Source organism: Mixophyes fleayi, chromosome 8 (assembly GCF_038048845.1).
Source record: "Mixophyes fleayi isolate aMixFle1 chromosome 8, aMixFle1.hap1, whole genome shotgun sequence".
In the NCBI taxonomy this organism is placed as follows: Eukaryota; Metazoa; Chordata; class Amphibia; order Anura; family Limnodynastidae; genus Mixophyes; species Mixophyes fleayi.
In genome coordinates, this window is record NC_134409.1 from 134,401,793 (window position 1) to 134,417,568 (window position 15,776).

At 44.3% G+C, this 15,776-nt stretch overlaps 1 protein-coding gene across 2 annotated transcripts in view; it reads left to right on the forward strand.

Moving 5' to 3' along the window:
* SLC41A3 (solute carrier family 41 member 3) overlaps positions 1 to 15,126 on the forward strand; it is a 28,584-nt gene extending 13,458 nt beyond the window's left edge. For both annotated transcript variants that reach the window (XM_075183647.1, XM_075183648.1), the window contains exons 3-11: positions 7,194 to 7,301; positions 9,491 to 9,562; positions 10,613 to 10,757; positions 11,945 to 12,091; positions 13,225 to 13,369; positions 13,593 to 13,672; positions 13,812 to 13,946; positions 14,027 to 14,175; positions 14,681 to 15,126. In XM_075183647.1, the coding sequence (XP_075039748.1) occupies positions 7,194 to 7,301; positions 9,491 to 9,562; positions 10,613 to 10,757; positions 11,945 to 12,091; positions 13,225 to 13,369; positions 13,593 to 13,672; positions 13,812 to 13,946; positions 14,027 to 14,175; positions 14,681 to 14,866 (1,167 nt within the window). In that variant the 3' untranslated portion in view covers positions 14,867 to 15,126. The remainder of the gene's footprint in view (positions 1 to 7,193; positions 7,302 to 9,490; positions 9,563 to 10,612; positions 10,758 to 11,944; positions 12,092 to 13,224; positions 13,370 to 13,592; positions 13,673 to 13,811; positions 13,947 to 14,026; positions 14,176 to 14,680) is intronic.
* Positions 15,127 to 15,776: the final 650 nt, after the last annotated feature.

Genomic DNA, 15,776 nt, shown 5'->3' on the forward strand with positions numbered 1-15,776 from the left:
TATTTCTGCATTGTCTGACAGTCTTTAAGTCACCTGAAATAGTGAAGTCCGAGCCATGGAGGCCTCCACCTCACAACTTACAGAACTTAAAGGATCTGCTGGTAACGTCTTGGTGCCAGATACCACAGGACACCTTCAGAGGTCTTCTAGAGTCCATGCCTCCACGGGTCAGAGCTGTGTTGATAGCACAAGGGGGACCTACACAATACTAAGCAGGTGGTTTTAATGTTGTGGCTGATTGGTGTATAGTTTAGAGATATGTCAGTCATATATTCCTTCCTTCCAACATGTGTGTTGCCCCTGGCTCTACGTGTGATTGACACGACGTAATCGCACTCACAAACCCGTATAACACATCTCTGGGAGTCGTTTTTCCGGTTCTGCGCTATAACTTCACCTTTCACTGAAAAACTATGTGTAAAGCAATGTATATGTGCCTGGGGATCTGTTATAGAGGGAGAGGGAGAACAGTCGGCCTAAACCAATATACACACATATATCCCCTGAAATAAGGATGTTTATATTCATTTCCGTGGGAGAGTTTGCAAATGTTCACAAATTGTATAATCCTCCGTTAGTGTAGAATTACACTTATAGAAGCTGAAATAAGATGTGCAAAACGTAACACTTTCTAATTTAAAACTGCAGCAGCCCTATCACAGCAAACCGGCTCCAACTCACACAATATCGATATACAGAGAAAAGATGCCGGGGCGGACCTAGAATTTTATTTAGGGGGGGTGATTTTTTTCCCAATAGGAGCATGGGGCTTCCAGCGACAGTTAACTGTACTGATGTTCCCGACGGATGACAGACAGACAGATAATGCAGCTCAGCTGCGCTGATTGTCTTACAACACAGTCAGAGCAGCCGGACAGGATTCTCTGCCTGTCTGTCATCCGTTGGGAACATCAGTATAATGAGCTGCCACTGGTGCTAGGGGGGACGATCGCGCCCCCCCTTCGCCCCCTGGATCCGCCACTGAAAAGATGGTAGATTCTTAGGCGCTATAGAGTAAATCAATAAGCTTTAGACAATATCACATTTGATTGCATTAACGCCGTGTAAACACTCGGGGGAATTCAATTGGCCGCGTTACTGCAGAAAGAAACGCGATATTACATTAATAGTGCGCGTAATTACCATTAATACGGTAAATTCAACTCTGGCTTTTTGCTCGCAGCTCAGAAAGCATGGTTAAAATTACCGTATTAACGGTAGTACATTTATCGCGACGCTATTCTGGGCGGAATTGAATTTCCCCCCTGAGAGATTCCACTGAAACCCAATCCAGACAAAATAGGATATAGCAAAAATAAATGAAAACATCCGTGAAGTCAGCGTAAAAGTCCTTCAACGAAATTCTGGGATTGACAAAGTTCTTGCAGCAATGTCTCTGTATCTTCAGGAGGTTACGGGAATAATCTTCAATATCTCACCCAAAAAACAATCAGAGCTTGTTGGTGACGCATGGATGTAAGTATACAGTGTGTAAACAATCACTTGTAATTTCGCTGATTGTTTTTGGGTGAGACATTGAAGCTTATTCCCATAACCTGAAGATACAGAGATATTGCTGCAAGAACATTGATAATCCCTGAATTCCGTTGAAGGATTAATACGTTGACTTCGTGCCTTTTGTTATATCATATTTTGTATTGATTGTTTAAACGGGGATAATACGATCAAATGTGATATTGTCTAGTTGACTTACTCTATGTGACAAGCTATAGCGCCTAACAATCTACCATCCTTTTTCTGTGTATGAAATAGGACGTGAGAATCAAGACTGTGGGTGCGAATAGAGATTTATGTTGGCACTTTGACTTTCGTGACCTGGGGGTGATGAGTGATTGGGGAGGCACTTGCCTACCGTTACGGCAAATGGGTTTGGTCGTTGAGGAGCTGGCACTTTTTTTTTTTACAATAGATGAAATGGTGAAAACACATAACATAAGACATAGTATGGCTGTGGGGTCTTCCTCCAAAATACAGATGCAACTGCCTAAATTCACGAAAAACAGATACCGTGACTTTTATATATAGCCAAATTCACAGACAAATGTGTCAGTAGCTCCTAATTTAACATGGAAATGTAGATATAATTATGTTACATCAACCCTCTGGCTGATCTAAGTTACATTTTGAGGCTGATTGAGAGTTAGGTGCAAATTTTGCACCAAGTACCTGAATGTTCTCTCATTCTAAACCAGCCCCTGTACTCACGGGGATCGAGTCAATCTGGTATTGACTTTAGGAATCGCAGTTTTAAGATCACTCGTTGTTTTGACTGCGGCGGTCTTGAAAACGACTTTCAGGGCCAGATTTACTAAGCTGCGGGGTTGAAAAAGTGGGGATGTTGCCTATAGCAACCAATCAGATTCTAGCTGTCATTTTGTAGAATGTACTAAGTAAATGAAAGCTAGAATCTGATTGGTTTCTATAGGCAACTTCCCCACTTTTTCAAACCCACAGCTTAGTAAATCTGGCCCTCGGTGTCTAAATAGTTTTAATGGGTCTACATTAACTACATCTTTTCTGAACTTACAACATAGAATTTAATGGGAGATAAGAACCCCACAGCCAATTTAATCTGCCTCTTTATATGCAACCAAGCATCCAACTGGCCTTTCCTATTACATATACATTGTCTGCCAATCTTTAAGTCACCTGAAATAGTGAATCCAAGACCCCTCTTCTCCTAAAAGCATTAGTTGCTATTTTTGCATATTTTTGACGATTCCTCTAATCTACCTTGAAAATCAATAATTTTATTCACCCCCCGGTTATTATCGTCCATTTCTATATTGCCACCATATTGTGCAGCGCTGTACAGAGAATATTTATCATTCGCACCTGTCCCTGCCCCATTGGAGCTTACAATCTAAATTCCCTACCACACACATAGTATTATACCAAGGTTCATTTAAGTCAGCAGCCAATTAAACTATCATGTATGTCTTTGGGGTGTGGGAAGAAAACTCACCACAAACACGGGGAGGACATACAAACTCTACACAGATAGGGCCAAGGTCGGGAATCGAACTCATGATCCCAGTGCTGTGAGGCAGCAATACTAACCACTTTGCCACTGTGCTGCTACAGAGTCCCTGCCTTATTACATATCTTTGTGTCCTCTGCAAAGATACTTTCACTTCAATACCAGTAGTAATGTCACCAATTTAGAGATATTGAAGAGGGGTGGTCTATGTACAGAGTCTAGAGGTTCTCCAATGGTCTCCTCTCTCTCCGGAATACATACTGTTTACTGCAAGTCTCTGTCGCCTTCAACCAATATCGTATCCACTCAACCACTTGTGAATCCACTCTCAACATTCCAATGAATTTATCAATGTACAATGTATTTACTCTCCGTTCAGCTACCTCAGAGAAACTCTGGAAACCAGAACCTTTATCTAGATACTGATAAACTAGACATAGAGGAAGGTGATGACGGCTGATTAGAATCTCCGGCTTGTGGAGATACCGAGCTCCTGATACTACCTTCAGACGTCTCCTTCTCGGCACAGAGCGAGTGAGGATTACTCCTCTCTCAATATTATATCTTATTCTCTGAACAGCGCAGTTTATTCTGAGGAACTGAAGGTGGAAGCTGTGCTGACATCCTGCTGATAGGAGGACAGAGGCGTGGGGCTGATTAGTACGTGACGGGATTCCAGACCTGCTTGTAGGGAGATATGGGGCTTCTGTATAGGTCTGTCTGACTACACAAGTACATTATCAGCTATGACACATTGGTAAAGTTATTGTACCCTGAGGCCCTTACTTAGATCTGGTCAATCTTGTTTTTGGCAGTTTTTAAGTGCTATATTGTAGAAGGAAACATCTCGGTAACCCTCTGTCTTGTTTCATCTGTTGGTGGTTGAGGTTCAGTCGGGTCCACAGAAAAGACTCGATCTTCATATTGCTTTCCTCGTATGGGTCCACACTCTTCAGGAAATCTGTGTCAACCCCACCGGAATGGTTTATAGAAGCGGTTCACAGAGAGTCCCAACGATGACCCGGCGATGAAGAACCGCAACGTTGAGTATCGACCCTTTGGACTGTGTGCGATTTGCAGGTCGTTCGATTCCGCTCTGGACCTGGTGATTATGAGTTGAGAGACATGGTGGTCACTCAGTTGGAATTGGAATTCTGCTTTCATGGAGGGAAGCTGAGAGGCTTCAAATGCAAACTTTCAAGGTCGCCCCATGGGTTTCTCCCGGAGACGGTCTTCTCCATTGCTGCCCAAGTGATTTTGCCCTTCCTGATGTCCGGGATGGGCATGGTAGCATCTGGATTGCTGATGGACATAATTCAGGTTTGTATTGCAGAGCGGATCAGTAGCCGCTGAGATTTCTACAGCCCACCTCGTCGTAATCTATTGCACATCATCCGGGTGCTGTTATTCAGTAACTAGGACCTTCCATCCCTTTATAGACATTCTGGATTGTACTGAAATGACCCAGTTTTATTGTATTTTAAGGTATTTATTAGGGCAATAGTTTTTGATTGAAAAAGTATCTTTATTTGCATAAAGGCACAAAAAACACACAATACATTACATTCAAGCGTATGCAGTACACCGTGAAACGTAATCATTCATTTTAGTACAATACAAGGCATAAAGTACAAGATATTATATCCTAGTACTGCACTAACCATGCAAACTGAAACGAAATAACATATTCAAAAAGCAATGGAATGGATGTGAGGGGACAGTCAAAAGCCCAGAGCTTTATTGAGGACAGACACAAAATTAGGGAAGGGTGCGTAAATTAATTATTTGTCAGGGCAGTCGTTACCCTACTTTATAGCATGTTATAATTGTTATTCATTATTACAACAGAAAAATTTCATTAGGGATATTGTACGTTCATTACACACTACTAGCAGTATAACACACACACGTTTAACTACCTCCTGGAGAACGGAAGACACAGAAAAACTTATAAGGAAAAGTTTAGTAAGATTGTTGCTTTGCCCCAATACAATCATGTAGAAAAGAAACCTATATAATTGTAATTGTGTCCTTGTCGTTTACACAGCTCGGTCTGCGCACTAGTGTGAACGTTTGTAGGATTATTGTGCATAGCTGAGCGCTCCAGCGTGCCAGCGATCGTTGTGCCAATCCGTACACGCTTGACTAGATGCTTCCTAAGTGCTGGAAACATTTCTTATATTCTGTCCAAGTGCAAAAATGAGATTTTGTGTTACGTTGGTAGATAATAAACTGAGCTTCAAGAGGGGAAGTTTGTGGGTTTAGCTCTCTGATTGTAGCGAGAGAAATGTAAAAATAGTAATTAATTAGGGGGAAGGTTCGTAAGTGACGCTGGGCCGGGATTAGAAGTGACAATTTTTCCGTTATTAGAATAATCATCGGGGACTGTGATCCTTCAGATGATCTCAGAAAGCGGATGCGCAGTCGAACAGGCGCGTGAGCGCAAAATTAGGTGCACACAATGTAGCTTAAATAGAACGTGTAAATGGTTGATCTTTGTACGTTGCTGGGGGTCTATCTGCTGGAGGAATACTTGATCAGTTATACCAAGCTATTCAGATTGGCAGTAACTACAAGTCCCAGCATGTTCTGTCTGCCTCTGTTACTGCCCCTAGTGGGCAAACTGTTATGGACAATGGTAACATCTACTTATTTCACCAAGGCATGATGGGAAATATCATCAACATTTATTTATATAGCGCCAGAAAATTTCATAGCGCTGTACAATTGGGAACAAACATTAATAAGACAATACTGGATAATACATACAGACAGAGAGGTAAGAGAACCCTGCTCACAAGCTTACAATCTATGGGACAATGGGAGTTTGAAACACAAGGGCACGTGCTACATCATATTGCACATTGGACCAGCTGGAATGCAAAGGTAAAAGTATTGAGTGGGCTGTGTGATCAGTCACACAGCAATGTTGGTCAGAGGGTTGTTGTCTTGTGTTAGCAGTGTAGAGGGTGGTAATAGGGTAACCTAGGGAGATTAAGATGCTGGTTAAGGAATATTATAAGCTTGCCTGAAGAGGTGGGTTTTCTTAGAACGCTTGAAGGTTTGATGACTAGAGAAAAGTCTTACTGTGCGAGGGAGAGAATTCCACAAAGTGGGTGCAGCCTGAAAAAAATCCTGTAACCGGGAATGGGAGGATGTGATGAGAGTGGAGGAGAGACGTAGATCTTGTGCAGAACGGAGGTGTCGAGTTGGGAGATATTTTGAGACAAGTGAGGAGATGTATGTCGGTGCAGTTTTGTTGATGGCCTTGTATGTTAGTAGAAGAACTTTATATTGGATTCGTTGAAATACAGGCAACCAATGTAGAGACTGACAGAGTGGCTCAGCAGAGGAAGAATGGTTTGCAAGGAAATCTAGCCGCTGCGTGCAAAATAGATTGTAGGGGTTCAAGTCTGACTTTGGGAAGACCAGTAAGGAGGGAATTGCAATAGTCGATGCGGGAGATGATGAGTGCATGAATTAATGTTTTTGCAGTGTCTTGTGTGAGATATGTGCGGATTCTGGAAATGTTCTTTAGGTGTATGTAACATGATTTAGATATAGAGTCGATGTGCGGAATAAATGATAGTTGTGAGTCAAGGATTACACCTAGACAACGAGCTTGCAGGGTGGGATTTATGGTCATGTTGTCAACAGAAATAGAAGTGTCAGGCAGGAAGCTTCTGTTTTTGGGTGGAAATATTACTAATTCAGTTTTTGAAAGTTTGAGTTCCTATCACTTTACGCAGCAGACAGATCTGTGCTGCAACTTCACTTTGTTTTAGAAGAACTTGCTGTTTTTGGGGCAGGTTCAGTTTGGCGCGAGGTGACGCCATGTGTGTCCAGGAACAGTCCGCAGAGACACATCGCAGCAGAGTTTTAAAGGCAATTTCCGCTCAATTTTCCATAGATGTGAGCAGAGAAACGAGCGGAGATTTCTTACCATAACAGCCAGCGATACGCACATCGCGGCCATGTTTAGCGCCTCCTCTCGCGCAGAATCGACTCTGCCCCTTAGTGTGACGTTTTTCATGTCAGTGATTTCAATCTTCTGATCTTTACTAACAAAGAGACTGAGAATGAAGCTGAAAGATGACGACACGTCGCTTGTCTGCCGACCTCCGTGGAGGTTACACGTGTTGTATGTGGCGGGAGATTCCTCATCCTTGTTCCCTCTGTCTTTATCCCCCAGCACTGGGATGTCTTCAAAACCATCACAGAGATCTTTATTCTGGTTCCGGCTCTGGTGGGTCTCAAAGGCAACTTGGAAATGACATTGGCTTCTCGGCTCTCTACTGCGGTAAGTCCTTACGTATGTGACAGTGTGTCTGTCTATCCATCCGTCCGTATATCCATTCATCTGTCTGACTATCCATCTATCCCTCCATTCCTCTGTTAGTCCAACTTTCCTACGTCTGCCCGTCTGTCTGTCCATCCTTCCATCCATCCATTCATGTGTCTGTCTGTCTGTCTGTCCATCCTTCCATCCATCCATTCATGTGTCTGTCTGTCTGTCTGTCCATCCTTCCATCCATCCATTCATGTGTCTGTCTGTCCATCCTTCCATCCATCCATTCATGTGTCTGTCTGTCTGTCCATCCTTCCATCCATCCATTCATCTGTCTGTCCATCCTTCAATCCATCCATTCATCTGTCTGTCCGTCCATTCATCTGTCTGTCTGTCCATCCTTCCATCCATCCATTCATCTGTCTGTCCGTCCATCCTTCCATCCATTCATCTGTCTGTCCGTCCATCCTTCCATCCATCCATTCATCTGTCCGTCCATCCTTCAATCCATCCATTCATCTGTCTGCCCGTCCATCCTTCCATCCATCCATTCATCTGTCTGTCCGTCCATCCTTCCATCCATCCATTCATCTGTCCGTCCATCCTTCAATCCATCAATTCATCTGTCTGTCTGTCCATCCTTCCATCCATCCATTCATCTGTCTGTCCGTCCATCCTTCCATCCATCCATTCATCTGTCTGTCCGTCCATCCATCCATTCATCTGTCCGTCCATCCTTCAATACATCCATTCATCTGTCTGTCCGTCCATCCTTCAATCCATCCATTCATCTGTCTGTCTGTCCATCTTTCCATCCATCCATTCATCTGTCTGTCCGTCCATCCTTCCATCCATCTGTCTGTCCGTCCATCCTTCCATCCATCCATTCATCTGTCCGTCCATCCTTCAATCCATCCATTCATCTGTCTGTCTGTCCATCCTTCCATCCATCCATTCATCTGTCTGTCCGTTCATCCTTCCATCCATCCATTCATCTGTCTGTCTGTCCATCCTTCCATCCATCCATTCATCTGTCCGTCCATCCTTCAATCCATCCATTCATCTGTCTGTCCGTCCATCCTTCCATCCATCCATTCATCTGTCTGTCTGTCCATCCTTCCATCCATTCATCTGTCTGTCTGTCCATCCTTCAATCCATCCATTCATCTGTCTGTCTGTCCATCCTTCCATCCAACCATTCATTCATCTGTCTGTCCATCGTCCATTCATCTGTCTGTTTGTCCGTCCGTCCATCCATTCATTCATCTGTCTGTCCATCCATCCATCCATATATCTGTCTGTCTGTCCATCCATCCGTCCATCCATTCATTCATCTGTCTGTCCATCTGTCCATCCATTCATCTGTCTGTCCATCCGTCCATCCATCCATCCATTCATTCATCTGTCTGTCCATCCTTCCATCCATCCATTCATTCATCTATCTGTCTGTCCATCAGTCCGACCGTCCATCCATCCATCCATTCATCTGTCTGTCCATCCTTCCATCCATCCATTCCTCTGTTAGTCCACTCTTTCCTATGCCTGTCCGTCCATCCCTCCATCCATTCATCCATTATTGAAAGATCCTGACAAATACCGCACCTAGCCTTGGTTTCTGTGCCTCTCCTTATTGGAAGTAGGACCTCCATCACTGGGTAATATCTACACCCTTGTAGGTATTTCAGTATCTGATGTATGCTGTGGGGCAGAGATGCCCAAACCCAGTCCTCAAGAGCTGCCAACAGGTCATGTTCTCAGGATTTCTGCCTGCAGAAACAGGTGGGATTGTTACTGACTCAGAAAAATAGATTTAATCGCCTGTGTAAGATTAAAGAAATCCTGAAAACATGACCTGTTGGAAGCTCTTGAGGGCTGCGTTTAAGCACCTCTGCTGGAGGTTTATGTACGTAAGGTTCTGCTAGACCACAAATCCTTGAATTAAATGGTACAGATTTTGGCATGAAGGATTATAGTATCTCTAAATACAAAGGTGACTGTTAACCCCACATATGCCAAACTCAGAATATCTGTCATTCTAAGCTATGGAAATGTATAACCGTGTAGCAAGATCTATGACATACGTATGCCCTAATTTAAATAAGGACAAGGATGACATAAGCGAGGTATTGATGTCAGTACTTCTATAAGAGAACCGTCTTGTTTCCTCTCCCCAGAATCCTTCACTCTGTCTCTATTTACAGGCGAACACGGGTCAGATGGATGAGCCGGGCCAGAGGTGGAAGATGGCGGTCAGCAATCTGGCATTAATTCAGGTCAGTCTGTAACTGATATCTATGTCTATGTCGTCTTTATATCGCTAAAGCTTCCTTTAAAGTGCTCCTATACACAGTACAGGCAGCCATCTTGTGGATGGAATCAATTGGCATAAGAATGCCGCTCAGTAGCATCACTGGAACATGTGACAGGAAGTGATGTCACTGGTTCTTAGTGAACGGTTAGGCTGACATTTGGTCCTGCCCATAACAATGGTTGAAGTAGGACAGTGGGTGGGAACAGTTAAGGTGTTTCCTATGATTATATGTAGTAGCCGCATCGATGCTCCTTGTGCAGAACCGAAATGTCCTTTTACAGAATAAAATTATTGAACTGTGATAAAGGGGCATTTTTGGGGCTGTTCCTATCCTTGTGGAGGGGCACAGGGCATCTCAATTCTGTAGAAGGCTTCAGCTTTACACCAGCTTAGAGCTGCTGGTCATCAGGTCTGATCCTTTTAATCTGATCCATGTTACGCTTCCGTGTTGCGGAAAAATCGCATTTCCAGACCTACTCTATGCAATGTAATGTAACAGCCCCTGTGTCCCAGAATTAGTGTGAGACATAAACTGAGCAGCACTTTAGGTGAAAATGGGAAAGTTTATTAAATGAAAGTGGTGACAGTAATGTACTTTAATGTGGCGTTTACACTTTTGCTCAGTGCGCCTCTTCTGATTTTCCCACTTCTTCGCACACATAGGCTCAGTTCTAGGTGGGGTACAGTAAGGGGTTAGGAAGCGATGGTCATTATTAAAATTTTCCAACCAAAACGTAAAGTTATCGTTTATGTTTTACGTCCACTAGATGGCAACAGAGCTTATAGTAATGACCATTTGCCAATTACCGTATTCATTGTGAGATGTGAATTGCTGATTATCAGGATTATATCCAAATGGCCTCATAGTAACTCTTTGATTCACTGGGATGTGATCGAGGAATCTGTCACGTTTGATAAAACACCAGCATTGGTTTGGGATGACTGTATCTTACAGGCTTTCTGTGATGCTCTCGTATAATATACATCATACGACTGTTCCGTGTTGTTGCAGGTTCAGGCCACAGTGGTCGGACTCTTGGCGGCCGTTGCCGCTGTCATCTTGGGTGCTTTGTCTAAAGGATACGTGGACCTGGACCAAGCGGCTGTCCTCTGCGCCAGCAGTGTCACCACAGCGTTCGTGGCTGCCCTGTCGTTGGGTAGGTTCTGCCATCTCTCTCTGTGCCAACTACCAAGGGCTGCTTTCTATTCCTGTAGCTTCAGAATTAACACCTTACGTGGACTTTATGTAGATCTAAAAGGTCATTTATCCCAGTGGCTTACAACTCGTTTTATGTGTTAAGGATTGGACAGTGAATTGTCAGTTCAGAATAAGTCTGAATGGAAGGTAAGCGTTAGATACACTCTTTAGAAGAGTGTATCTAACACACTGTAGTAGCAGCTAGACAGCTACCATTTGGGTAAAAGCTAGATATAAAATAAAAGACATGTACTCGCCTTCAGCCAGCTTGTCAGAGTGCAACACTTGTGTGAAGATGCCTTTAATACGGGTAAAATGCAGAGAATATATTGAATACAACAGGAAACATCTACTGTGAGGAATAAAATACAGAGACGTTGAACATTCCCTGAGCGTTTGACAATGTTCTTGGGTATAAGGGAAGACTAAAAACCAATACATTGAATAAAAATACAACCATTGACCGGACACGGGATTTGATGTTGATTGCACTGAGGGGTTGGGAGCAGTGTGAGGGGTTCTTGCTGGTAAAGAAATAATCAAAATATTACTTTTCGCCTCCTTGGCACAGGTGTTAAGTAGCAGTGACCTTTATTTAGTGTCATGCTGCCACCCTGTGGAGCGCTGTGGTACTGCGATCCAGGAAAATGTTCTATAATGCTATGTAAGCTCAGGAACAGCCCTGGCACAGCTGGTATAACAAGGTCGCCGGATTCCCCCTTGTCGTCTTGTATTCAGAAGCTTATTTATTTGTCACAGCCGTCCTGTGTCACCCACTGAATAACGTGAGCTGGTAAATTAGCTTCGGAATACCGCCTTTCATTGGTCGGATAACCACAGGTGATCGGTGACCATGTGACCCCAGCCTTAGGCAGATACATAATGATTGTGATAGTATTTAATTTATGAGAACACATCGAGGGACATTCATTAAAACGCTGTAACCCCCAGCAACCAATCAGACGCTGTTATTTGTATAGTACAATTTACAAAATTGAAACTGACGTCTCATCGGTTGCTACTGGTAACAGCGTCTGCATATTTACCTGTGCTCCGGTTTTCATGCACCTCCCTGTTCTTTACTAAGGCGTTCATTGTATTCTTATTTGTTTAGTTTTGACGCTGTTCTATCTCTGTGTCCGTTAGGTCTGGTGATGATCGGGGTCATCATTGCATCTAGGAAACTAGGAATAAACCCGGACAATGTAGCTACTCCCATCGCTGCCAGCCTGGGGGATCTGATCACACTCTCCCTGCTCGCCGGAGTCAGCAGCACCTTGTACAGATACGTAGGTAAGGAATACGTCACGCGCTGTGCACCGTTACTTGTGTCAGGACTTATAGCGTGTCTGCACGTAGATAGGATTCATTACCTCCATAGTAGAGACTTACGCCCGTTTGGGTAGCGAATCTTTGCGCTTTTTTCGCACTGCGTATGTTCAGAGAGTGAATGAGCGCAACTGACACTTTTTGCCACCTTACACCAGAAGAGGTGTGGCGGGGGAGGTAATGGGGTGTAACGTGGGTAAGCGTTCCAGCAATTGTGTACAGATTCAGACCGGGGCGTAGACACAGATACGGCTGAAGAAGAAGCGGTTTTATTTGTGGGTGGTCACAGGTAGGTGTATGTAGCGGATGATGATGACGGACACCCGATCTAGTGAACCGCTTGTAATTAGAGGTTAGTGAATGAATCGTAGTTGCTTATTGAGACTTTAGTAGTCGCTCGTCCATAGACCAGAATTTGCTGAGCGCGTTGTAGCCAAGATTAATCGATGTCAGGAAGTTGTTCCTGCCGTATTAGCTGGGTTAGTCCAGTTTAAATGATGCTTCATAGTAATTGCAGTCGTACATATTCGCAAGCTATATACGTAAGTGCCTGAGGGTGCGTCTGTTGTCCCGCGGACGTCGTCCAGATCATTCACACCTGGCCGCATCTTCATCTCTGAATACGGCGTACGTACGTACGTACGTACGTACGTACGCGTACACTTGCAACTCTTTTAATAGCAAGATGCTCTAAAGCTTGTGGACCAGGCAAATTTAATTAGGTAGCAACATACATTTAATGACACAGTTCTACAAAATTCTCCTAATGGGATCTGACGCAGGTCAGATTATGCAGGTTTTGGTTGCTGTGAAGTCATTGGCCCTGCCCCTGTGTCTGCATCCACCAATCCACAGTTTGCATTCCTGCAGATCACGGCTGTCAAACTGTCCGTCACTGGAAGAGTTATAGGAAACAAAAATATGGCCGGAGTTTGCGGAACAATATGGCGGCTTTTGTGGATAAGCAGAGACCGCTGCAGTGCAAAAATTAGATTATATTTTGCGTAACAAGTTTGTTATTATGGTTATACGTAGAGCTTTACACTGCTGTACAGTATCTTAGTATAACATAAAGCTTTCTCTGTGTCTTCCTGTAGATATTCAGTATCTCTCCCCCTTGATCTGTGCCGTCTTCATCATCTTGATCCCGCTGTGGGTGGCTGTGGCTCAGCAGAGTCCGTCCATAGCCGAAGTTCTAAAGTCTGGGTGGCAACCGGTGATTGTGGCCATGTCAATCAGCAGGTAATCAGAATATACTGCCCGCGGTAGCGTTGTTACCCCAAAGCTTCCTCTCCTGTTGTGAGGGCATGCTGGGACCTGTAGTGACACAGCAGCTGTGGCGTATACGATGCAGTCTTCCTACCTGTCATGTGACACAAGTGGGTGGGGCCTGTCGATGATGGGTGGGGCCTGTTAATGTCCTTTATCTGTGACATTTACCATTTGTTTGTTTGACCATTCCTAGCATTGGCGGCCTGATCCTGGACAAGACAGTAACGGACCCCAAATTCGAGGGTATAGCAGTGTTCACGCCGGTTATCAATGGTGCGTTGTTTGTCTCTTCCTCTGTGTGTTCTGCCATAACTTCATACAATACTCACCTGCAGTTATTGTAGCTGTTACTGTATAACAATGTCATTTATATATTGCATTACAGTATATATTGATGCTATTTGTTGCTCAGGTGTCGCTGGGAACCTGGTCGCTATCCAGGCGAGCCGGATCTCCACGTACCTCCACTTCTGGAGCATGCCCAGGGTCTTACCGTACAAGATGAAGCAACATTGGCCCAGCCCATACGCCACGTTCTTCTCTTCCGGTACGGCGCTAAGCACTGATTGGACGGGGGGTTGCGGGGTCAGGAGGTGATTGGTTCTCAGACTTCTCTCTCATTCACAGGTGTTAATTCCAAATCGGCCAGAGTATTGCTGGTGCTGGTAGTGCCGGGGCACCTAGTCTTCCTCTACACCATCCACTTGTTACAAGGAGGTCACACCTCTCTCACCGCCTTGTTTATCACCTTCTATCTGATAGCGGCTCTTGTGCAGGTATCACAGGGGGGCTGGGAGGGCTGCAATGCATTATGGGACTGAGAGGTCATTTTACCAAACTGAGATTAGTCCAAACTTGTGCACCGTGAGACCTGATCACCAATTTGACCCATCAGATAATGATTATTTGTTGGATATACCATCACTAATGGCTGTAATGGTTTTACACTTCTCTACTCTTACCGTTCGGGGTGTCGGTTGTCAATGCTCCTCCCCTTTTCTTTAAGTGATTGAGAAGTTCAAAAGGGAGGGGCGTAGACAACCACTTGGCCTGAACAGGCGGAGTGGTGGGAGGAGAGAACAGAACGGGATGGGATTATTACAGCCATCGGAGACTTCGGCAGTTCCAGCGCTTGGCGCGTCCCTGGTACTTAGACTTTAGTTTTTTACCGTAACTCTTTGAACTCCACGCAGACCTTAATGTTTTCTTCTAGTTTGATACAGACATTACCCGTTACCCTGTATTGCGCCTCTGACTAACTCCGCTGTGTAATTTTTCCAGGTTAGCGTCTTGTTATACATTGCCGACCTCATTGTGCGGTTCATGTGGCGGAGAGGACTGGACCCAGATAACTTCTCCATCCCGTACCTGACCGCGCTGGGCGACCTGCTGGGGACCGGCTTCCTCGCCGTCTGTTTCCGGCTGGTCTGGCTACTCACAGGAACAGAGTCTGAGTTGGGCGACTGAGTGGATCGAGCTTTTATTTTTGATACCAAATGTGCACTTGAAAGGAGCGATACAAGAATAACGGTGTATGTCACCAGCGGTGTACACCAGCGGTTTACACCAAACAGACTTCTTTACACAATGTAAATGGATATAGGAATATTTATCAGCAGGCAGGAAAATCTCTGCAAAAAACACTGCAACGGATTTATATGGAAAAATATTATTTGTATTTAAATCTGATGCTATTTGTTTACAATAAAACTAATTGTACTGAACAAGTTCCATTGTGTCACTCTGGGAAGTCTGGTGTCACCCTGTGTATTCAGTTTAGGGGGGTTCTACCTACCATATATCTCCTGAATTGCCTGAAATCGACTGGATGGTGAATGTATCGAAACGCGTTAGGAGGGACTTGTAGTTTTTGTGTATTTCTTTCAGTATCACTGTTTAAATAAATTGTTTGAAGGTGTCATTTTTGCAAATGGATAATTTAATTAGTTAGTGTGCTAGCTACACTTAGAGGATAACTACTGTAAATGGATTTTTGGTTGAAGGTCTAAGAGTTAATTAAAAGATAAAGTTGTACTTACCATAAATATGCCGCCCGCTGGATCTGCCGTAATCTACACGGCTGTAACTATCCCACGCACAGTCTCTCTCCTGTGTCAGCGTTGGCGTCATTGGTAAAACCTGGCGGATCACGGTGGCCTAGTGGTTAGCACTTCTGCCTCACAGCACTGGGGTCATGAGTTCGATTCCCGACCATGGCCTTAGCTGTGTGGAGTTTGTATGTTCTCCCCGTGTTTGCATGGGTTTCCTCCGGGTGCTCCAGTTTCCTCTCACACTCCAAAAACATACTGGTAGGTTAATTGGCTGCTATTAAATTGTCCTTAGTCTCTCTCGGTCTGTGTGTGTGTGTATGTTAGGG